Source organism: Haliotis cracherodii, unplaced genomic scaffold, assembly GCF_022045235.1.
Source record: "Haliotis cracherodii isolate W230 unplaced genomic scaffold, xgHalCrac1.p SCAF_1, whole genome shotgun sequence".
NCBI classification, from domain to species: domain Eukaryota; kingdom Metazoa; phylum Mollusca; class Gastropoda; order Lepetellida; family Haliotidae; genus Haliotis; species Haliotis cracherodii.
The window spans coordinates 42,868,371-42,892,669 of record NW_027266264.1 but is presented as its reverse complement, the minus strand read 5'-3'; the positions used below and the strand labels follow the sequence as shown (position 1 = coordinate 42,892,669).

General features: G+C 38.5%; 1 protein-coding gene across 1 annotated transcript in view; it reads left to right on the top strand.

Moving 5' to 3' along the window:
* Positions 1–24,299, top strand: part of LOC139478127 (ras-specific guanine nucleotide-releasing factor 2-like) — a 969,963-nt gene that overhangs the window by 530,317 nt on the left and 415,347 nt on the right. The window contains exon 20 of the mRNA XM_071260456.1: positions 582–703. Within this exon, the coding sequence (XP_071116557.1) occupies positions 582–703 (122 nt within the window). The remainder of the gene's footprint in view (positions 1–581; positions 704–24,299) is intronic.

The window sequence follows — 24,299 nt, the reverse complement described above, 5'->3', positions numbered from 1 at the left end:
GAAAGCAGGGATGCAGAATTACCTAACTTCTTGCAATGTCGCATTCAAACCATCTGAAACCAATTTACAGCTTATGGTGTATAAGAAGCTGAAGTCTGTGTTAAAATATCATAGTTTAGATCATCTCAGGTCTAAAATTACTTTGTGGAATGGAGACAAGGACAATGGTTCCCTCTATTAGAAGTATTCCTAGTTATGACCACATTTCTGTGTGAGTTTGAGTAATACTACCTCCTATGATATAGTAGTAGTTGCCCGACCTTCCCCCATTTCCTTTGTTTTCATGGGTTTTCTGTAACGATCTTTACTGAAGTTGAAGTGGAAAAAACGGATGATCTGAGAAGCATTCCACTTGATGTGTCCTCCATGCAGCATAGTAGGATGCAAAGAGTGGTGTTAGCTGGGTGACACTTACTCAGTCACTGGGTAACATCTATTTTGGAGATATCAACTAACCTTGCAGGAAAGTAAATGAAAGAATAAGACATAAAAATATTACGAGATAGAAGCATGAAGTAACACACAAAACGATACTATATCCATGTTTACTCCACTACTATATATATATGTCTTTCTTAAAGGTCAAGTTCTTCTGCTGCCACAACTGCTTTTGCTGCGGCCACAGCAGGGCTAGCAAGTTGTCCTGTTAGCTCAGCAGCAGATGACCAGAGGGGTATCAACAGATACCTAAGTGTAGTGTCAGGTAATGTTTATGCAAACAAATTTCCATACATTTCTAAAATAAATAAATGTTACCTTTTGCCTATTTTACCTCATTTCCCTGTTGGAAATTCAAATTGGTAAGAGTTTTGATGAAGTTTAAATGTTACTACTGGTGTAACAGAGATATTGAAGCTTATCTTATGTCCGCATTTCTTTTATATCAACTATGGCTACGGGGGCATAGAAATCCAGCAAGCCATCAGACAAAGTCCTCTCTTGGACGTGTCCAAGATGTTTTCTGCACCCATGTCTGATTACTGCTGGTCTCTGTCCATAACATTATTGGGTTTGTAGGACAGCCATCACAATGAGGCTGGATATTGTCATCTTTTCCCACCAAAACTGTGCCTCACTCTGAAACCAGCAAGCACAGATATAGAAAACGATACTATCAGCTGTCCGGCAAGATAAAATGTACTGAAGAATGTAATGTTTATTGAAAAATAAGGTTGATTCTTGATATTTCATGAAAAATGCTGAAATATTTTTTATTTTTATAAACGAAGACAAATGACACGTAGCCATTACCGCCAATTAAATCTTACACCACCCACAAATGACCTGGGACATGCCTCGTCATTCTTGAGAACTATCCAAACAGTGATAGATTGCTCCGGGACAAGATTCTTTTTGTGCAGTTCCAGCTTTCAAATTGCACGGCTATATCGATGATTTCCTCTCAGCCGATCTTGACAACCAGCAGCTGCAACGGAATATGAAACAGCTGCTTCAAACTTGGTTGAGCTCGATGAGATCCCTCAATTTCGATACCCTTGTATGACATCACCAGTCTGGTCAGTCGAGTTAAATTATTGTATGGATCGTCTCAATGTCAGAGTGGGCATTCTCCTGATATTTCTTCCACCAGATCATCACCTCTTCAAAGACATGTCTTGATTGGGCTGAGGCACTCACCTGTATGGTGCTACAGTCCAGGGTACATGGACGGATATTGACAATTTAGCTAGCAAAACACAACTTGGCAGTCAGGTTACGTTGGTTGTTTGCAATACAGACAACACAACTGAAATATCATACCTACGACAGGTGGGCATGAAGTCACAGCATTTGTTGAAGGAGCCTATACTTTTATTCCTCTTGGCAGAGTTGTTCAGCTGCTCATTGGAAGCATGTCACATTCTAAACTAAATGTCCTGGTCGACTACATCCCCAATTTTTCATGTGGATAACCACGACTTTGGACACTCCCCATCTCAACTTGCTTGCTATGTGCCACAACCACAATCTTGACATCTATGTCAGTCCAGTACCACAAGCTCAGGCTCTTGGTATGGATGCCTTGTCAATGAGTTGGGAGGGGGGTTTTTTGCTTACGCAATCTCCCCTTGAACTCTGATGGATAGAGTCCACTCAAGCTCCCACTACATCATGATCTGCTCTGTCAGCCCTGATTGGACGTATTCCATGGAAGCCTCCACAACCTGCACCTACAAGACTGAAGCCATCGCAGCAAAATTCAGGTTTCTGGTTTCCTCAAGTCTTGGAGACATTCCTCCTCCACCATCTACAATGTCCGATGGCTCCAGTTATGATGGTGTTGGAGAGGAAGAAGTATATAGAGCATGAGAACGTAACTATTCCCACAGTAGCAGATTTTCTGCTTCCAGCAACTTACAGCATTGTATGATTGAGGGTTCATTGAGCGTTCATTGCCAAAAATCAGACCATGATGAAGATCCAATAGGTCATTGGCAATATCCAATCCATGATCTTGGTGGTAATGTGAATTTATGAGATAGACTATTGTGTCCAGTGGGAGCACTTAAGCATTGTGTCACACATGACAATTGTCACAACAGAATGCATCATATCATTTCCTGCAAGCCCTCTGTTGATAAAGATATATGTGTAAGGCTTCCGTCGCGGGCTGGTTGAAAACCAGCATCTCGGAAAGCTACTATCATGCAAAGCTCTCCCTGCCTCTTTCAAGTCACTGCAACGCTCAAGAAATCTGAACCTTATCAATGTCACCAGCGTTGTGAGGTTCAGCCTCAGTCGAGAAAGTTCTCACTAGATGTCAAAGGAGGTATAACAACAACTGGCGGCAAATTTCCCTGCATGGAAACACTTGTTGGAGGGTGATGAGAAAATAAAACTAATTATATGTGATTGAAATTTGGCTTTCACATTATTGACAGTGATAAGATGTGTGACATTCAGGAAGCAGAGGTTGACAAAAATGCATTCAGTACAAAGCCACATACATGGTAGAAACCAAACTTCCTTTCGGTGCATGCCAGAGTCCTTTTATCTTATAATAAGATTACATAGGGAGTAAATCTCATGTTCAAAAGGATACAAAGCTGTTGTGACATACCTTGTTGACTTTTGGTAGGTTTTCTCATCAATGGAACAGGACTCGTTGATGTGGTATCCCAGTACAATCACTGGATTGTCTTCTCCAGACTTGATTATTACAGACTGCCATCACATAACTGGAATAATGCAGAGTGCAACATTAAACAACAAAGAAACAAAATTAGTGTAGCTATGTGTCATGTATTGTTCAATTGTTTGTTATATGTAGTCATGCCTGAGGTCAAGTTGTGATTTAACATTTCTATTACATGAGGATGTAATCCCTCCCACCTCCCCCAGTCTATCTGCATCAAGTGGATGTATTGATTGGAAAGAAGCAACATTTTTTCCACTGTGTTTAGGGGGCATTTTTCACAATGTACAGTTTATGTAACAATTGTTTAGGTTTGCTGACAGTGAAGAGGATATCTGTTGAAAATCCGAGGAGGTTTTTAGTGTGATGCATTCACGATGCCTTTTAAAATGTGGGTGATTACGCTTTCTTGGTACTGTACAAATTCTATTACTTTTTAAAGGGACTTTTTACTGGGATTAAAAAAAGAAAAGTTTGGGGCAATTCAATATACACCGGTACTGCAAAAGAAACATCACCATGGATAGATATATGAGAAACCTTATTTGTCCAAACACTGTAAACATACTTTGAGACATATTGAAAAGATGAAACTTGGCAAAACTGATCATCAAGGTTGAAATGAAAGTGTCAAATGTTCTTAAAGTGAAACACAACACTAGTCTCTGAGAAAATGGCATCACAAGTCAGTATCTCGTGTGTCGGCCATGTGTATTGATGACTGCAATGCAACTTCGAAACATGGAATGGATGAGGCGGTTGATGAAGGCCATCGGCACTTGAGCCCAGGCGGAATGCCTGAAGCAGTTCAGCTGCAGTTGTCAGCCTTGGTTGGACGTCAGTCAACCGTCTTTGAATCTCGTCCCACAGGTGCTCAATGATATTCAAATCGGGACTGAGGGCAGGCCACTGCATGGTTCTGATGCCATTCTGCTAGAGGAAGTCTCTTGCTTCTCTCGCAGTGTGGGCGTGGGCGTTATCATGCTGAAACTCGTGGTTGCGGCGACGTGCCAAATGAGGTATGGCGTGTGGTATCAAGACTTGATCAATGTACCAAGCTGCTGTGACACCATTGCCTCTCCCTGGACTGATGTTCTGGAACCACAGGGCTGACCCTTTGTGCAAGACCAATTCCACCCCACACCATGATGCTCGGACCACCCCACGAGTCTCTCTCGAAAACACAAGCATCCGAATAACGTTCCCCAAGGCATCGCCAGACTCTCTGTCTGCCATCTGCTGTTGAGATACAGTAACAGCTCTCATCTGAGAAGAGGACTCTTCTCCACTGCTGATGGTGCTAATGCTGGTGCTGTGTTGCCCACTGAAGACAATCCCGGCAATGACGTGGTGTCAGAATGGGTCCTCGGTGTTGCCTGTGACAGTGGAGGTGCCTGCACATCAATCATCGTCACATGGTGTCCGCACTTATGTGTCCCCATGGTCTGTCGAGCAGTTTTCGCAGCAGTGACAAAGTGATCTTGAAGATGCTGTTGCACAATCTGACGACACTTGGTTTTCTACTACGTGGTCGGTCATCTGTAGTGTTTGTGGTCTGGTACTGTAGCTGGAGCCTGTATATGGTTCTTACGTGGACTTGAAATGCATTGGCTACTTGCCGGGTGGTTTGTCCAGCTTACAATCGTCCAAGGGCTTGGTGTCACTGATTTCTTGTCAGTCTTGGCATGTGGTAGCAATTCAATAACGAATGAATGTTATCCGGTCTGAATGTGCATTTCAATTTGCACGGAACTCATGTGCATCAGGTTACCATTGCCGTTGCCGTGATGCGTTTGGGCGATTAGTTTTATTGTCATCTGCTTTGTTATGACCAAGTTTCATTTTTCCAGACAAGGTAATGTTAAATTTTAGAAACTTTGACAAAAATTATCTAGATATTTAAATGACAAATTTTCATGCAATGTTCCTGGGGTGACGTTTCTTTTGCAGTTCAGTATGTAATAATAGCATATATGCATTCTGATGTGCATCAGGGAAATAACCTTTTAATGTTTGATATATCAATAATGCTACTTTGACGATTTGATCTTGGTTTAGTGCTGTATGTATTATTTTGTTGTTTTACATGCGTTAAATAGAAAAGGTAAAATGTCAGCTTTTGATGCAGAAAAAGACTTATTAGTAAAGGTAATGGTGCCAGATTTATATCCCTATACTACTACTACAGAGGTAATTGTTTAAGCAAAATCCATCAATAATCGTCATGAGACTAAGCTAAATTGTAATGAAAAGTGCTCTGGATCACCACCACCTGAGCCATTCCCAAACCCTGTCAATGCTTATATGTTGTAAATGATAGACATTTTTATAGGGAATGGCGGTTCTACCCACAAGGCAATCCAATGATCGTCATGACTCCAAACTAAATTGTAATGAAAATATTCTCTATTATTTTTATTCATACCATTATTTTGAACAAAGTGATATTCAACATTTTTACTAAGTTCTTCGTTCATTTTACTCATCTTCAAAATTGGAAAGAAACAATTGATAACCGTATTTGGATGGTTTGACATCACTGATGTAATATATACCTTGTGGTAATGCTTGCCATTGATAATTTTGTCCCGGAGCATACATGCTTCGATAGCTTTTTCAAGTTCTTCCATTGTTGTCTTGTAATTCTCCATTATTATTGACTTATGTGAACACTTGTCTAAATGAATGTATGATTTTTTTATATTCTCTTCAACCAGTTCTTTGGTTTTGGTGTGGAATAATTGAGCGCTTGTTGTCTCCCCTGTTCTATGAACTATTTTTTCTCATCCTCACTAATGCCACTAGTCTTACGAGAATTTGGTCGAATCTCCTGCTTCATTGCGTTGAATTTGGTGAGTCTAACAACACTAAACCAAACTCATCCTCGGATATCTTGCAGTCAGCCAGTGCTGTTGAAATATGATCCTCAATGCTATTCAACTTTGCTTCGGTGAGCACATGAATACTGTCATGTTTTTGCAACCTAAAAGAAATATATTTAATAGCTATTCCTGCCAGTCCAGAGACTCTGGCTGCTACTTTCATGCCATGTACGACAGGCGCGGCGATTAAAGTTCATAATAAACCAACAGCGGCTACACCAAATCCCATGCTAGCTGCTACAAGTGCATTGTCAACTCTGTCGAGAGCATTCACAGCTCTGTGACACTTTTTGTATAAACCAAGTCTAGAATCATGCTCCTTCTCTATTTGATGTTTTACTTATTGAAATCCTACGACAGTATCCATCTTTTCAGATGCTTCATTAAGTGCCGGATATAAACCCATAATGTATATGATTTTGTTATATAAGAGTGTTGGTTGGGTGACAAGGTCTTGACAGTATACATCAGCCTTATTAGATGTATGTTATATAGCATAAATATCTTACTAAGTGAAATGCTCCCCCCCAATAAATTGGACTCCATCAAAAATAATGAAATTTCCCTTACCATAAAAAATACTACAACGTTAACATTTGTGTTTCTTAAGCCATTTAATTGACAGACCCGGTAATATCTCGAAGGCATGTCCTGGCGCATTCTCTAAGAAGAATTCCATTATAAATGTAGCACCATCTCGTATATCCTTCAAGTTATTTAATATATCATTGAATTCAATAACCAAATTTAAGCTAACATCTTTTAATAATGGACTACTCAATAACATATAGCCTGGGTCATCTGGCAGAGGAGCGACTAACACACTCTTTCGTTTTGAGGGGATATAAGCCCAGAGTACGATCCCAAATTATGTCCCTTACTCATCATCACATTTCGTGGGGCAATGGTGATATTCAGTAGCCATTCAATTTTTGCTTTGAACATAGTCCATTTATTGTTATCATCGCGAAAAAGATTGTATAAAGGGTTATTATGGAGTCTGCTAACGTCGACATCATTTAAATCTCCCAAAGAAGGTGCTTGCCCTGTGAATATAATTTCTTTCCGCTTGTATACGTTATCTTGTAAGTGTAAAGCATATAACTTGCCCTCAATACCTCGTTTTTCAAATCCTTCTGTGTCTCCAAGATCGGAAAGTGCAATTGTATTACATTGTCTAAGGTTATGCGTTCCAGGGCCTGAGGAATCAACCATTATTTATAATATGGAGTGTCCCACTCAAATATCCTATATGTACAGGTTGATGTTTCACATCTAATACAGAAATTTTGAGATCTGTAATAATATCCAGCTTTAACTTTTTATATTGTAATGATGAGAAAGATTCCGTTCTACCACTATTGTATTTTTCACCTTTGAAAATAACAGATCTTAGCAGAGTTGAAGGACTTTCGATTTGAATATTATCTGTTGTACTGATCTGATCAAGATGGATGCACAACTCTTTATAGGGAACTATAATAGGTCATTCACGTGTACTATCAGATTAGGCGCATCCTTACAGAAATAAGTGGTTGCTACCGATAAACAAACATTAAGTTTCATTTCAGATCTTAACACTGTATTAATAACAGAACCAAACACAGGCAAAATAGGAATAGTCAAGCCACAGTCACATACTGTAACAGAAGTGCAACAGCCGCAAGTTGTAAAACCACATAATGCAGCCAAAAATCAATAACATATCGATGACAAAACGGTAAGTGTAGTCACGGATGGTTTACTCATAATTTGGATAAATAGTCTTTAGTGGATACATACAACAGCCCGGAAATTGCTATGATCACCGCCCACAAGTTTTGACTTAGCCAAGTGGCGATCTTGGCTAATAAATTCAAGAGCCAGGATACAGTACTCCCTATTATACCGGGAAGTGCAGACGCTGCTTCTCCTTATGCCTTTAAATGCTTTTTTATCCACTTTTTTACACCATCCTTATCAGAAGGAGGTGTGCCACTGCCTGTGCCATCACCGCCGGTTAACTGAGAGTCAAAGCTGATCTAATAAATCCCAATGCAGTTAAAATACTGGTAATCGTTATCCCGTTCCCTGAACAATGTTTCAATTTTTTCAGCCAGTGTAGTATCATCATTGAGGACTTCATCAATAGTTTCTCAAATCTGTCTGATATGTGAGCAAAGTTCTTCCCTATTAGTGGAAGCTGCTTCCAAACAGGCCGATCATTCTTTCAGCAACACTGTATCTACTGAATTCATCTGCCTGTGTAAGTTTTAATTGTTTTCTCATAAGCTATATGTTTGTGTAGTTCATCTAGCTTGGCTATATGACTGATGAGTGATCCCCGCATTGTTTGCATTGCCTTGTCAAGACCTCGTACTTCTCTAATATTGTAGTCCAAGGATGGTGCCTGTAATGTGGAATTATGTGGTTGCCTGCTTCACATATTGGGGTACGCCTTCCAAATTATCTTTATCAATGGCAGCAGCCTTTACATCGAGTTCAGTCCACACAGTCTGAAGAACCTTACTAGTCTTTGCAGAAAGTTTTGCTTGCGAGTTGTCATAGTCTACAAGACCTAATTCATTATGAATTATGTTGATGCCGCCACAACGCCCAGCTATTGTAGACAACCCTAGGGGTTTCCTTGTACGAGAATTCATAAGATCAATATCTGGAGAGCCACGCAGTCACAATATTCCTTTACTATCTATTATAAACTTGGAATAGTCACAGCCAATAGGAGTAACATATTTTTTGTCTTCTTTTAAGACATCGTAATAATCATTAACAGTTGATTGCAAAAGTTCCTCATTAAGATTCATAAAGCTGGTTTCATCAGTTATCAAGATTAATATCATCCATTTTTTGTATTAAACATAACAAAATATAATTTCAATATAAAGAATGTCTTCGCAATACGGGTGCAATTTAAATCCACAACATTAAACGTTGACTTTGGGATCCATTAGGAGTCAGAGCAATTCACCAGTCTGTAACTATAACTACCAACCCGAGTACCATTGATTAGAATCAGACACTTTAGCTTCACTTTCCTTATCTTGGCGCTCACGATGTGTTAGTTCCAGTTCCCAACTTTCATTTACAATAAGTTTGACTGGGAGCGTGTTCAAAACATAGGTCGTGCAATTGTTAAGAAAATCACGATTAAAATTAGCGGTAATGAGGTCTTGAGTATTGACGACAGTGATGTATACTTCTGTTACATGGATCTCTGGAGAATGGCAAAAGAACGGGAAAACTTACAGTATCAAGGTATTGGTATAAAAATTCAATGAGACTGAGTATGGGTGCTGTTCGTGGTGACGATCGTAGATAAGGATGTTGCTGATGCATTAGGTAACAGATTCTATATTCCGCTTGACTTTGAATTACTAGATAGTCACATGTCATTCTATCAAGGATCCCTAGGCAATAGGTAAGAATATCAACTCACTTTTAATGACTACCACACAGTAATCAAAGCTGCCAAAGTTACTAGCTATTCTACTGACAATATCTCACTGGAGTATGATATGATGACAGATCCTGAATTAGCCAGACAAATTCGTAATGAGTTTAGCCATTTTGTGCGTGCATTCTTTGTCTCCAAAAGATTTCCAGGAACAAAAGTGCTACAACGTGGAATATTGATCTAAACATGCCTGCTAGATCGTTGAAGGGTATTCTAATGTTGTTTGAGTACCCTTCTGAACCATTTCACAGAGATACCGAGGCGTTCTACAACCCCAAGATTACAAAAGTAGAATTGACTATCGAAGGCGTGCCTAATCAACTATATAGTCAATCCAACAGTGGAATGAGATTAAAAAACTCCCTTCTTTAAGACGAAGCCCAGAAGTTAATGTGGTTGCAGAAGATCTGGCTCTTGGGGATGTATCGCTGGCTGAATTCCTTACCTCGAAGTATGGGCAATGGCTCGACGTGCGAACCACAGATGGTAGTGGGCGGAGAATAGAAAATGCTAGTGAGGGTGTTACTACACAGATAATGAAGCTCTCTGAAATGGCTGGTAAATTAAACATATATTTGTCCGTGATTATGGACGCGCATCTTAATATACAAAATGGAAGATTTGTGCAAGAGATGTGATAATAATTTTTCACCTAAAGAACCACACTGCGCTATCATCTGTGGGCAGACGGGTTGCGGAAAAACAGCTTTTATTCTAGATATTTCACAAAGTCATTATTAGAATTTTTTCGCCCAAATTATTATTCTTTGTCCGACAATAAAAGTTATTAAAACATACCTATCGAGAGATTTGGTAATGAAAGATCCCAGTGTGCACAAAGTGGATCCGGGTGATCGTTTACAAGACTGTTTACGAGTATGCCACGAAATATACAAAGGAGAATCAACCCTTTTCATAATAGATGACTGCAGTGAGAGTAAAGAACTTACCAAAAGGAAAGATATGCTTTAATATTTAGCATTTTCTGGTTGACATATGGAGCATAGCAATTTGGTCCTTACTCAAAAATACAACTTTGTCCTGAAAGATCTCAGAGATCAGACCTAATGGGTTGCCCTGTTTAATTGCAAGGTCCGAGATTCATTTGAGGAATGTCTACGCGAAAATGATGTTTTTTCTACCAATCTGGAGCGAGATAAAGTCAGAAAACTGTTAGCAGAAACGAAGCACTCTAAACTCATATTAAAAACTGACCAACCAGGTGCTTATGCAACTGTTTGGCAAACTTTAGCAACTGATTAGCAAAATATAGCAAAATATAGCAAAATGTGGCAAATTGAACATTAGCAACCATTTATGTAATAATGTAGTTTGAAATCCTCATTTTTTTGCAACAGTTTCATCCCGACTTAAATATCAGCTAGGGTATTACATTAAAAAGATGGAATGCGACAAACTTCTCGAACAACTGCTCCAAGATGAGCCAGAACCAGTTGTAGGAAAATCTATAGATCAACATAGAGAAAGACTTGCAGCTTATATAGCTGGTGGAAAATGCTCTCAATGCTTGGGAAAATTACACCACTGAAAACAATTGATAACATGACCGACGAAGAAATAAAAAAATTATACTCACATTATGAGTCTAGACTGGGAGCTACTATGACTAAATTAATAGGTTCAGCTATGGTACAACTATATGCAGCTGTAGCTAGTACGTTTCTTCCTATCCCACCAGAAAATCGCCTGTATTTATGCAAATCTCTCGAGAATGACCCATTTATTGAAAACGCTTTAAGCGCAGTAAGCTGTGAGTTTTACCATAGATACAGAATGTTCTTAGCGCCACTTACCACCGCATTAATAATGGCTAACTATTGTCAATTTAAACATACGTGCCCACCTAATAATATAAATGGAGGTGGAAATACCACGAGTGATTTTCGAAACACCGGAAGTGAGAGTGACTAAGAATCCTCGAAAAGGTTGCAGCCGGTAAAAGGGGAGCGCTGGCGAGGAAGGCAAAAACCCACACTGAACATAGTACACAACCGATTAAACTTGGGCTCCCTATGCCCTAGGTGTTACAACAGTGGTATGGTTGTTTTTTAACACTGGAGAAGAGAAAACACCACAAGTTCAAAAACTGGACGAAGTTCAATTAAGAGTTAAGCCCTCATGTAATGTTTTAAAAGCATGACTTCTCCAGTTACAGACAGTAAAATGTTGGTAAACGCAGCATATCATTCAGTTGTGGTAAGCAGCCTAGCTATAACATATGCCTGTGTAGGTAAAATGATCACCAGAAATGGACAAAACTATAGGGGAGTCATCAAGTACCTGCAACTGAAAGGGCTAACTCCAACACAGATACATGCTGACATGGTCTCAACTTTAGGGGATGATGCCCCTTCCTTTTGCACTGTAAAGAAGTGGGCTGCGGAATTCAGGCGTGGCAGAGAGAGCCTTGACGATGACCCGCGTCCAGAAAGGCCTTCAACAGCAACCATTCCGGAAAACATTACCCAGGTGCATGACATGGTGATGGCTGATGGACGATTGACCACTCGACATATTGCCAGTGTTGTGGGCATCTCTCATGAGAGGGTTGAGCACATTATCACCAACGAGTTGGGAATGAAAAAAGTTTCTGCAAGATTGGTGCCAAAGCTCTTGACAGCAGATCAGAAACGTGTCAGATTCCTGATGTCCCGTGACAATTTATGCCGTTTTGAAGCAGATCCCGATGATTTTTTGGCCCAATTTGTAACCATGGATGAGACCTGGAGATTCATCACTTTCAACCAGAAACCAAAATTCAGTCTAAACAATGGAAGCATCCGGAATCACCAGCCCCCCAAAAAGCCAAGTTGCTTCCTTCTGCTGGAAAGGTGATGGCTTCAGTCTTTTGGGATTCCAAGGGTATTCTGCTCATTGACTATCTTGAAAAAGGCCAGACTATCAATGGAAGATATTATGACAGACAGACAGATTTATTCGGTAATGTGGGCCACATGGCCTATATTACAATGTCAGTACAATATAAATTTAGTCACGTTTTTCTAGATTTAAATATCTTATACAGGTATACAGAAGTCAGTTTTATTACATCGACATTATTGCAGTTAAGAATATTTGGGAGTGACAGGTAACCGTCATACATATCCTGTAGTTGGGTAATATAATGTTTCCGTAAAGTCTGGTAATAATCACAAGTGAAAAAGACATGGTCTTCAGTTTCAATACAACCCTTGTTACAATATCTACATACACTATTTTCATTATCTGAGGGTTTTTTACGTAGTAACTGAACATTAAAATTATGTAAGCTAATCCTAAATTTACAGAAGGTTCTTCTGAGAGATTTATCATACAAAGAATCAATATATTTTTCTACATTCAGCAAAGATTTAACATTTGAATAATGAGATAAATATTTGAAAGCAGACAATTTTGCAAACCAATTTTGAAATGCAACCTCTTTTAGTCTTTCCTGAAATTGATACAAAACAATATTTACATCACCAACATTTTGGTAGTCCCAGACATATGAAAAACCATTAACATATAAACAATTTTTAAGATCTGTCACCCAACTGTGCTTACCTTTCTCATCTAGCTTTTTAAGGAAGTAATAACATTGTACAGGATATCTATTTGATCCCATGTGCAATAATTTTAGCCAATATTTTATAGCTCTGATCTGACTCTGGACAAACATAGTGGCGGCCAGTTTCCCCTAAGATAGCTGTGTTTGAGGCATATTTACCTACACCAAGAAAATATTTAAAATATGAGGTTTGAACTTTCTCTATACATGCAAAATACCTTAGCCCCCAAATTTCTGCACCATATAAAAGTATAGGACTTATTTTACAATCAAATATTTTACAAGCTGTGGAGAATGATAGGAATGAATTTTTTTGGAATAATTTGTAAACAGGGATGCATGCCTTAACAGCCTGAGCTGCCAGGTTCTCACATGATTTCGTCCAAATCAGTCCAGAAGAAAATATTACCCCCAGATATTTATAATATGAAACTGTTTTTAATAAACGGCCGTTATAGTACCATTTTTCAAAGCGATTTAAAATACCCCCATTTCTAAAAACTACAATTTCTGATTTTTTTAAGTTTATCTGGAAACCCCACTTAAAACAAAAACTTTCTAAAATATCTAATTGCCTCTGAAGACTTACAACATTATAAGCAAAGAGTACAACATCATCCGCAAAAAGCAACAGCATCAAATCCTCAATATCTTGAGAAATAAATATACCATTTTGACAATGTTTGTACATTTCAGTGACAAGATCATTAATAAAGAAAATGAATAATATCGGGCTCAACATACAGCCCTGTCTAACACCCACCGTTGTTTCGAACAAATCTGTTTTACCAGAATCTACTTTAACACATGCTTTCACAGAGCTAAACATACTTTTAAGAATAACATACATTTTACCATGACAGCCTTTCTGGAGTAGGGCATATAGTAGTTTTTTTCTGTCGACATAGTCAAAGGCCTTTTTAAAGTCTATGAAGGCAGTATAAAATCTTCCTTTTGGTTCAGAGAGATATTTAGTAACAAGAGATTGCAGAGTAAAAATGTTGTCCGTAGTTGAATATTCTTGTCTGAACCCGGCTTGCGCTTCAGATATCAAGTTGTTTATTTCCATCCATAATCTTAGCCTATTCTCTAGTATTGTAGTAGTTTGCCAGTTGTATTCAAAAGGGATATTCCTCTATAATTTGATGTGTCCTTCGTATTTCCAGATTTATATAACGGGATAATCATGCCTATATTCCAATTATCAGGAAATATTCCTGTATCAAATATCTTATTGAATAAAATGTTCAAGTACGGTGTAAAATATGGCTGTGACAGTTTATAGAAGGAGTTAGGAATACCATCTTCGCCTGGACTTTTGCCTTGTTTTAAGCCTGTGATAGCATCAGTATCTCTGTATCTGTGATAACACTTGACAACAATTGGTCAGTAAATGGGAAGTGTTCGCAGTTTTCACAAGTGTGATTTTCAATGAAGTCTGTAACTATAGTCCCAAATTCACATGTTACACTTAATTCCGGATTTAATAAGTTTTTGAAATAAGACAACCATTTGTCTGGAGAAATGTTTAAGTTCGAAGAATGTTTGCCGAGAGCATGTTTCAATGCTGTCCAAAATGTTTTACAGTCTTTACCTACAGCGGCTTCAGAAATATCAGAAGCTATTTTCTTCTCATGAGCGATTTTCTTCTCTTTACAACATTTCTTGAACTTGTCCTTTGCCTCAATATATTCCAGCCTATTTTCACTGCATGAGAACTTTCTAAACTTTGTTAATTTCCGGCTTTTCTGTACCTTAAGGTCTTCACACTGTGTGTCGAACCATGGAGGTTGCTCTCTAGGTCTAGATTTACCTGTTGATATCTTTCCCATATTTGATGCACAAAACAGGACCATGTCCTTTAATTTGGTAACAGCTAGATTAATATCGGTTTCCAAAGCAGTTGTAAAGTCATCCACAATTTTGTTGAAGCTATCTTGAGCCATCAGTTGTTCAAGTCGTTCCTTGTTCTCATGTAATTGTCTGATTTTAGGGACAGGTTGAAATCTTATTTCTTCAGTTATGAATGTAGTGGTGTCACAAAATAAATTTTCGAAGGAACATAGTACTGGCAGATGATCAGAACATGTAATAGTATCGACCGAAAGGTCTGCAATACAATGGAAAATGTTACTAGAAACAATAAAATAATCGATTACGCTGGCTCCTTTATGAGAAACGTAGGTAAAATTATTTGGATTGTCCCCCTTCATTCTTCCATTTACAATATGAATTTCCATATGTTTACAAACATCTAAAAGTTGTCTTCCATATCTGTTATTTTTTTCTGGGTCACAATTCACTCTCGGGAGATCAAATGGGTCCTCACTGTAGTCATAGACTGGTAGATATTGACTTTTGTCGTCCAATGAAATGAAATCTGGTAGGTCACTAGTTCTGGAGTTCTGGAGTTAAAATCCCCACACAGAATAAATGATACATTTTCTCCAAAATCAAATATTATTTGCAGTAATTTATTTTCTAGCATTTCAATACCCGTCTCTTCAGAACTGTTATATTTAGGCGAACCTTCTGGGTGTATGTACAGGAACCCAAAAATTAACTTCTGTTCTTTTTGATTTGTGTTGACAATGAAAAATATACAGTTTGTCCAGTGATCGTAAATTCTTCGAAAATGTTGAGCCAACGTGTCACGAATTGATACTGATATTCCCCCAGAATTTCTTCCGAAACTACTATTTCGTTTTGCACTACTTGCAAATGAACTATAACCACTAAACAGGAAGATATTATGCTGACCTACTGAGACAGTTGCGTGAAGCTATCAAAGCTAAGCGACGGGAATGGAGTCCTGTTCCACCAAGACAATGCTCCTGTTCACAAATCGGTGGTTGCCATATCAGCGATCCATTATTGTGGCTTCGAACTCATTGACCATCCCCCTTATTCACCCGATTTGGCCCCGTCAGACTTCCACCTGTTTCCCAAAATGAAAAAGGAACTAGCTGGTCGCCATTTTCCTAGTAATGATGATGTCATTTTCGCTGTGAATGACTTTTTAGGGTGGCTGAAGAAAAATTCTTCTGGACCAGCATCCAGGCCTTGCAGCATCGCTGGCAAAAGTGTGTAAACCTGGAAGGGGACTATGTGGAGAAATAAATGAAAACTATCGACTTGGTACTGGTCTTTCACAGTTAGGCTTAGAACTTTTCAGCCAGCCCTGTATGATGGTCCTAGATGTAGGCCGAGCCATGGCTACTAAAAATATGCTGATCAAACAGGGCTTATCCCAGAAGCCATAATGAAGTAATTAAACATTTGAATATTTATGAACAAAGTATATTTTAACACAGTTCAAAAACAAAATGGCATCAATTGCAATGATGGCCTGTGGAGCTATTGTTAATGCTCTAGCTTTTTCGGGGAGTATTTTTTTATTTTCTACTGTGAGAGAATCAAATGCAAAAGAAATTGAAGAGGAGCGGAAGCGGCACAATAAAGCATTAGAACAACTCTAAACAGCCCAGTCACAATGGTCCAGGAGAAGGACCCAGAGGCTAGATTTAATTAATGATGAACTTCATAAACAAAACCATTCAATTCATCCATTTAAGCATGTATTCATGCACGAATACTTCCTTGTTTACGGAAAGACACTTGACCCAATTGGCACAAAGCCAACACTCTCACAGTATTACACACTGTCAGAAGGTCAGAAAGGTTGTGAGATAGCATTTATAGTGTTGGGATTGTCCACCGTGGCTATTTTTAGCTACGTTATTACGCATAAGCTATAAACTGGTGACAAGCTAGGCAGAGACTCGGCTGACACGCATTTAGACAAATGATACTAGAAGTGTATATTTATCACAATAGCTAGGGGCACATACAGATGTAAATTCACACGCATGGGCCAATCCCAAAAATCTGGTAAGAGTTGTATGAAAGAATTTTGTGGAATACATGCCATTGCAATCAGAAAAGGTCATGTTAATTACATGTGTTCTGTATGTGGGATTGGGGTGAAAGGTAGTTACTGTTTATGCAAGAGTCACAGTGCTGACAAGAAATGGTTCCAGATTATTTAGGAGAGGAAAAAGGATTACCGCAATGAGAGAAATAGATTGGGTAGAATTCATACCCATTAGAGATTAGTCCACATGCAGTTATACATAACAATGGTTTATGTCAGAGAGTTGAAGGTTTTGGCTAAACGATGTGGTCTACATGGTTATTCTTGAATAAGAAAAGCTGAATTGTTTACCTTACTCGGTTTGGAATACAAACCCCAGACTGTTAGAGAACTCAAAGCTCAAGCGAAAAACCATGGGCTAAGAGGTTATTCTTGAATGAGAAAAGCTGAATTGATTGCTCTACTGGATAATAATCAACCAGCTGTTGAATCAGTTGTTGATAATAATCAGTAATTAAGATTTGTACCCACAGCTGGCGTTGGTAAATTTCTAAGAGGTTGGAAGATGGATATTAATTCCAACATGGATGTTAATGATGTTAAACCCATCGTATCAAGCAAAATTAATGAGGATTTAGATTTAAATAGTATAAAATAATGCAGACGATAGTGCTGAATATACCGAACCTCATTTCAGGGGCAACAAAGAAGTTATAACTGAGTCTGAGTCTATTAGCGCATCATTAGTTGCTTCAATTCAGCGGATACAAGAAACTTTAGAATGCTCGACTAATAGAGAAATAAAGGTGATGACTGTTTCAGAATGATGATAATATCTGCCCAGTTTCCCACAGACAAACATCCAGATAGGCCTTTGAGCTATCCCAAAGAAGTTGACCTCAACCTTGATGGTAAAGACGAACCTACACCAATTGAGAAGGCGGAAAAGCAAAATAATTTAGCTATAAATGTTTCCGGACATTCTTCTAAAGGAATTGTTTTACACAGGATAAGCTCTGCCCCAGAACATATTCCCAGAATCAATTCATTTCTGATCGAAAAAGATGAGAAATATCATTATACATGGATAAAGAGTTTTAGCAGGCTATTATGTGATCAAACAAAACATGCAGGAAAGAAATATTTCTGTGAAAGATGTCTGCATTGGTACAGCAGACAAGATCTTTTAGAAGCACATAAAGAAGACTACAGAGGTGATGGGCAGATTGCTGTCAGGATTGATATGCCTAAAGAGGGTCAGAATATATTAAAATTTGAGCATTATTGTAATCAGATGCCAGTAGCAAACATAATATACGCTGACTTCGAAGCATTTATCAAACCCATAGAAAATACTGAGCATTGTACTGAATGTAGTTTTACATACAACACTCAAGAACATACTCCTGGTGGGTTTGGATATATAGTTGTAAGTTATGATGGGAAAACAAATGCACCTGTGATTTACAGAGGTCCCGATGCAGCGGAAAAGTTCCAAGAATATCTACAAAATGAAGAGAATAATCAGGGAAAATTTATCGTGTATGACGAGGGATGATTTGAGGGCCTATAAGAAGTCAACGAGTTGTCATGGTTGTAATAAACCCCTGAATGGGGATTCCGTAAGAAATCATTGCCATGTCACGGGTTATTATCGGGGAGCCGCGCATAACCAGTGTAACTTAAAACTAGAAATGAATTCTCAAACAATACTCATCCCCCTTGTGTTTCATAATCTCATCATACAAGCTATCTCAAAGACTGATGGTGGTTTAACATGCATTCCTAATAATATGGAAAGATATATGTCATTCTCATTGACTCAAACTGTACATTATACGGACAAGGATGGAAAAGCGAGAACAAAACAAAGTAATGGACTTAGATTCATAGACTCCATACAGTTTCTGTTATCTTCCCTGGACAATTTAGCTAATGCAAACAATCCCCATGACTTTGCTATAACAAATCAATATACTGATCAGATAACTCAGCATTTGTTGCTAGGAAAAGGTGTATATCCTTATGAATATATGGATGATTGGTCTAGATTCTGCAAAACAAAATTACCACCCGTTGAATCATTCTGTAATAACTTAACAGAATCTAAAATAACCGATGCTGATTATAAACGCGCTCTGACGGTGTGGGATAAATTAGGTTAAGAATTTAGGTGATTATCACGATTTGTACTTACAAAACCGATGTACTGTTACTCGCCGATATATTTGAGATATTTAGAAAGACATGTTTAAAACAATATGGCTTGGATCCGGGATGGTACTATTCCAGTCCCGGACTCTCATGGGATGCATTGTTGAAGAAGACCGGTGTAGAATTAAAATTATTCACTGATAATGATATGCACTTGTTTGTTGATAAAGGATTAAGAGGTGGTATATCAATGACGGCAGATGGCTAATTATAAATCAATGGAAGGATATGATTCGAGTAAACCTGATACACACAAATTATATCTCGACGCCAACAATTTGTAGGGATGGGCTATGAGTCAACCTTTACGTATATCCATGGGGGGTTTAGAGTAGGTAAAAAATATTGATGTGATTGATATTCCCACAGATTCCGATAAAGGGTACATACTAGAAGTTGACTTGGAATATCCAACAGAGTAAGATAAAGACCATTACAGTTATCCGCTAGCTCCCGAAAGATTAATGGTTAATAGAGATTGGATGTCAGAATATCAACACTCCTTGATGGGTAATACGAGCTTAGCCAACGTAGAAAAATTTGTACCAACTTTGATGGATAAGACAAAATATATAGTCCACAATAGGAATCTCCAGTTATATCTATCACTAGGCATGAAACTTAACAAAATACACAGAGTTCTTAAGTTTGACCAAAGACCTTGGATGGAGCCCTATATAAGGTTGAACACAGATTTAAGAAAGATAGCTACCAGCGATTTCGAAAAGAACCTATATAAGCTCATGACTATATCATGGAACGTTCGGATGAACAAAACCTTCCAAACGGCATGCTGGTTTTCTTGGGGAATTAGTCAGCAATGAGCCGGAGTCGCAGGAGAATAATCACAATTTTTTTTACAAGAACAATTTACAATATCTTAGAAAATAGCTGAGGGTGCCACAGAGAGTCGGTACAACCCTCTGGGCTGTGGGAGAGAGGTCTGCTTGGTATGAGAGTCAAACCCCTTCTGCCTTAACATTTGGTTTCTGTATGTATTTAACCAAAATTAGAACAATAAAATGGAATATGATTGGTTGATACACGATGGGCTGTGCCTTATGGTTAATGAATGGCTAGACAGAGGGGAATACTTAATCCTGTTAATCCTGTTGGACTGGCACTAATCTTGTTGACATATTCACTGGGTGCTTTGAAAGAGATTATGGTGTCACTATAGATGAGCTTGTATTGGGGCTAATCCTTAATGCACTATAGACGAGCTTGTATGGGGGCTAATCCTTAATGAGTCTACATTGAAGTAATTGCTGAATGTTATTCTATTATTCTGATACAGGTGATGGCAGATTTACTTTAAGTAAAGCCTTTGATAAGGTATGGCATAGAGGAATTATTAATAAACTGAAAACTCATGGTATCCAAGGCGAACTATTAAAATGGTTTGAAAGTTATTTAGAAACATCACACACACAAGAAGCCACTCAACCAACCACGAACCCTACCACATCTCACATAGCCAAAACATCAACCCCTGCATGCAAAACAAACCACAAAACAACACGATCATCATCCAAGCACCCTACAGCCCACATGGCAACAACACTCCCCCTCAAGCAAGCACAACAACAAAACACAAACACTAAGAAATCATCAGCTACACCCATCCCGCAAACACCTACACAACCCTCCACATCACATGCCTCCGGCCCCCATGGAAACTCAAACAGCTAACCCTAATCTAACCGATGACGAAGATTTCTCCACTACTGAGGAAACAATAGAAACTACTCCAACTAAAACAAACCAAACTTCCCAACAAGACAACACCCAAAACCTAAATAACCTCACCTTACTCCTAGCATACATGCATAGTCAAAACTCCCCAAAAGTTAGCATGAAATCATTCCACAAAGTAGCTTTCAATCTAAACTTAACCAATCTACCCTTCTTCCTCTTTAACCTCTGTCTAAAAGAAGTCACCAAATAAACTAAAAACTAAAAACTAAATCACCAATCACCCGAACCCAATAATGGAAGAACTAAATATTTTTCAGTGGAACGCCAACGGACTCACCTCCCACGGCCATGAACTAAAAACTAAATTTAAACTAAATAAAGGCCCTCACATTGCTTGTATCCAGGAAACCAAATTCTCAAAAAAATCCAAATTTACACTACCTAACTACAACTCAGTTAGAACTGACAGAGCAAAACCCAAAACAAGAAGAGCAGCAGGAGGACTAATCATATTCATCAGGGAAGATATAGATTACGAAGAAATAAAAATAGACATGCCAAACCTAGAAGCCAACGGCATTAAAATCACATTAAATAACCGAAACATAAACATAATAAATATTTACCACTGGGCGGAACAAAAAGTCCAACCTGAGGATCTAAACAAACTACTCCGAATAAGCGATAAATCTACTATATTCCAAGGAGACTTTAACGCTCACCATCCTACATGGAGCATAGATGATAAAATAGATAATCATGGCAAATTAATCTCCGAATGGATAGAAACAAACGATCTAGTACTCCTAAATAGCAACCAACCCACGAGGTACGATAAGATAAACCAAAAAATGTCGGCTATCGACTTAACCATATGCACCGCAGATCTAGCTCAAAGTACTCAATGGGAAGTGCACGACGTCCCGCTAGGTAGTGACCACTTCCCCATAAACATAACTATAGGAAATACAAACGTACCAATCCAAACAGAAAACCAAGAACCAAAATTCCATTACAATAAAGCTAACTGGGACCAATTCCAAGATATCTGCAACGAAGCTAACTTAAACGAAATAGAAAATAATGATCCAGAAACCTATTGTAAAAACCTAACAGACTATATAATAAACGCAGCCAAAACCTCCATCCCCTTCAAAACATCTAAAACAGGCAAACCGACCGTACCATGGTGGAATGAGGAAATAGAACAGACTAGACGAAAACGTAAATCAGCCTTCAATAAAGCAAAACGCGACTACAAACATCTAAAGTTAGCCCACGAACTAAACCACCAGGTTCAAAAACTAATCCAAATAGCCAAAAGTAGAGACTGGAAAAAATTCTGCGAAGGTATAAATAACCGTACAGATGCCAAAACGGTCTGGCGCAAAATCCATGCCATTAGAGGTTTAAAACGACATAAAAAAACACCTAGCATTAACAACTCAACCAACCCCGCCCAAAAAGCAAATAATCTCGCCAACCACTTTTCGGCGTTAGCAGTAACTCCAACTTCAGCCAAAAATTCCAAGAAAAACTTAAAACAGAAAACAAACCCACAAAAGAACCAAACAATAACAATCTGGAAATAAACCAACCCTACACAATGGAGGAGCTCCTCTACGTAATCCAAAACAGGAAAAAGGGCACAGCCCCAGGATTAGACCTAACTTCTTACCAAATAATTAAAAAACTCCCCCTAAAACTACTGCAGGTACTACTCAAACTATACAATCTCATCTACCTAAACGGACAGGTTCTTACTCCCTGGAAACAGGCCCTAGTCATACCAATCCCTAAACCTAATAAACCAGCTAATCAAGCTAACTCATATAGACCAATATCCCTAACTTCAAACTTATGTAAAGTAATGGAATCAATGGCTAAAAATAGATTACAACATTACCTTACCCCAAAAAACATCATAAACCCAGATCAAAGTGGTTTCACTCCTGGCCGCTCAACCCTAGATAACCTCGCCCGACTAGAGCAAGATATTAAGACAGGACAATTAAATAAACAATATACCACAGGCATCTTCTTAGACTTCTCTAAAGCTTTCGACATGGTATGGCACGATGGGCTAATAAAAAAACAATAAAAAAACAATCGTAAAATAACCATGGGTATAGACCAAACACTATCGGACCAATGTCCCCTAGAAAATGGCACTCCCCAGGGCAGTATCCTCAGCCCCACCCTCTTCAATATAATGATAAACGATCTATTCGAGGGCCTATCCTCTAAAGTAAACACATCAAAATTCGCGGATGACGGAGCCCTCTGGATCCGCACTAAAAGCATTAAAATGGCCCAAAATTTACTCCAAAAATCTCTTAATAAAATACAACAATGGGCTGACAAATGGGTCTTCTCCCTTAACTCAGAAAAAACAACAGGAATAGTATTCAAACATAAAAACATGAAACCCGCCTCCCCAATCCTCCAGCTAAACAACCAAACAATCAAATTTCAAAAACAAACCAAATTCTTAGGACTTATTTTCGATGAACATCTCACCTGGGATGCTCACATCCAAAACCTAACAACTAAATGCAGTAAAGACCTAAACACCCTAAGATGCCTAACTGGCTCTAACTGGGGAGCCTCCAAAGATACCCTCCTCCCTCTCTACATATTACTAATTAGATCAAAACTAGACTATGGCTGCGCCATATACAACACCCTAAACAACTCTCTATCTAAAAAACTTGACTCAATACAATATCAGGCCCTCAAACTAATTACACGCAGCCAATATGGCACCTCCTACACTTCACTTCAGGCCTTAACAGGAGGAATGCCACTAAGTCTACGCAGGGAACAGCTAAGCTTAAATTTCTGGGCCGCGTCACAATCAAACCCTCTCATCCAAAACTTAATAAACCAAAATATCAGCCCCAAAAACCAAGCTCTAGCTCGTAAACACCCCTTACTTACCCCAATATCCCAAAGAATAACAAACTACCTCAATGAACACCAAATTAAAAATCTTAAACAAAACTGCAAACAATCAAATATCTTCACCCCTAAACTTAAAATACCCAAAATAGACACAACACTAGCTAGCCAAATAAATAAACAAACCGACCCAAACATAGCTAGAACCACCACACTAGCATACATACACGAAAATTGGCCAAATTGGTGTCACATTTACACGGACGGATCCTCAGATCCGACCTCCAAACACACAGGTTTTGGAGTCCATACCACACAACCAACTAAAACCACACAATCCTTCCGACTCCCAAACAACCAATCAATATTCACGGCAGAACTAATGGGCATGGCCTCAGCCCTCCATAATCAAGAGAAAAAAAATCCAAAAAAATTCTAATTCTTACCGACTCCCTAAATGGACTGCAAGCCCTCCAAAACAAAAATACCAAAAACCGACCTAAATTAATAAATCAAATACTTAAAAGCTCCAACGACCTAACTAAGGCAGGCAAACAAATAACCTTCTT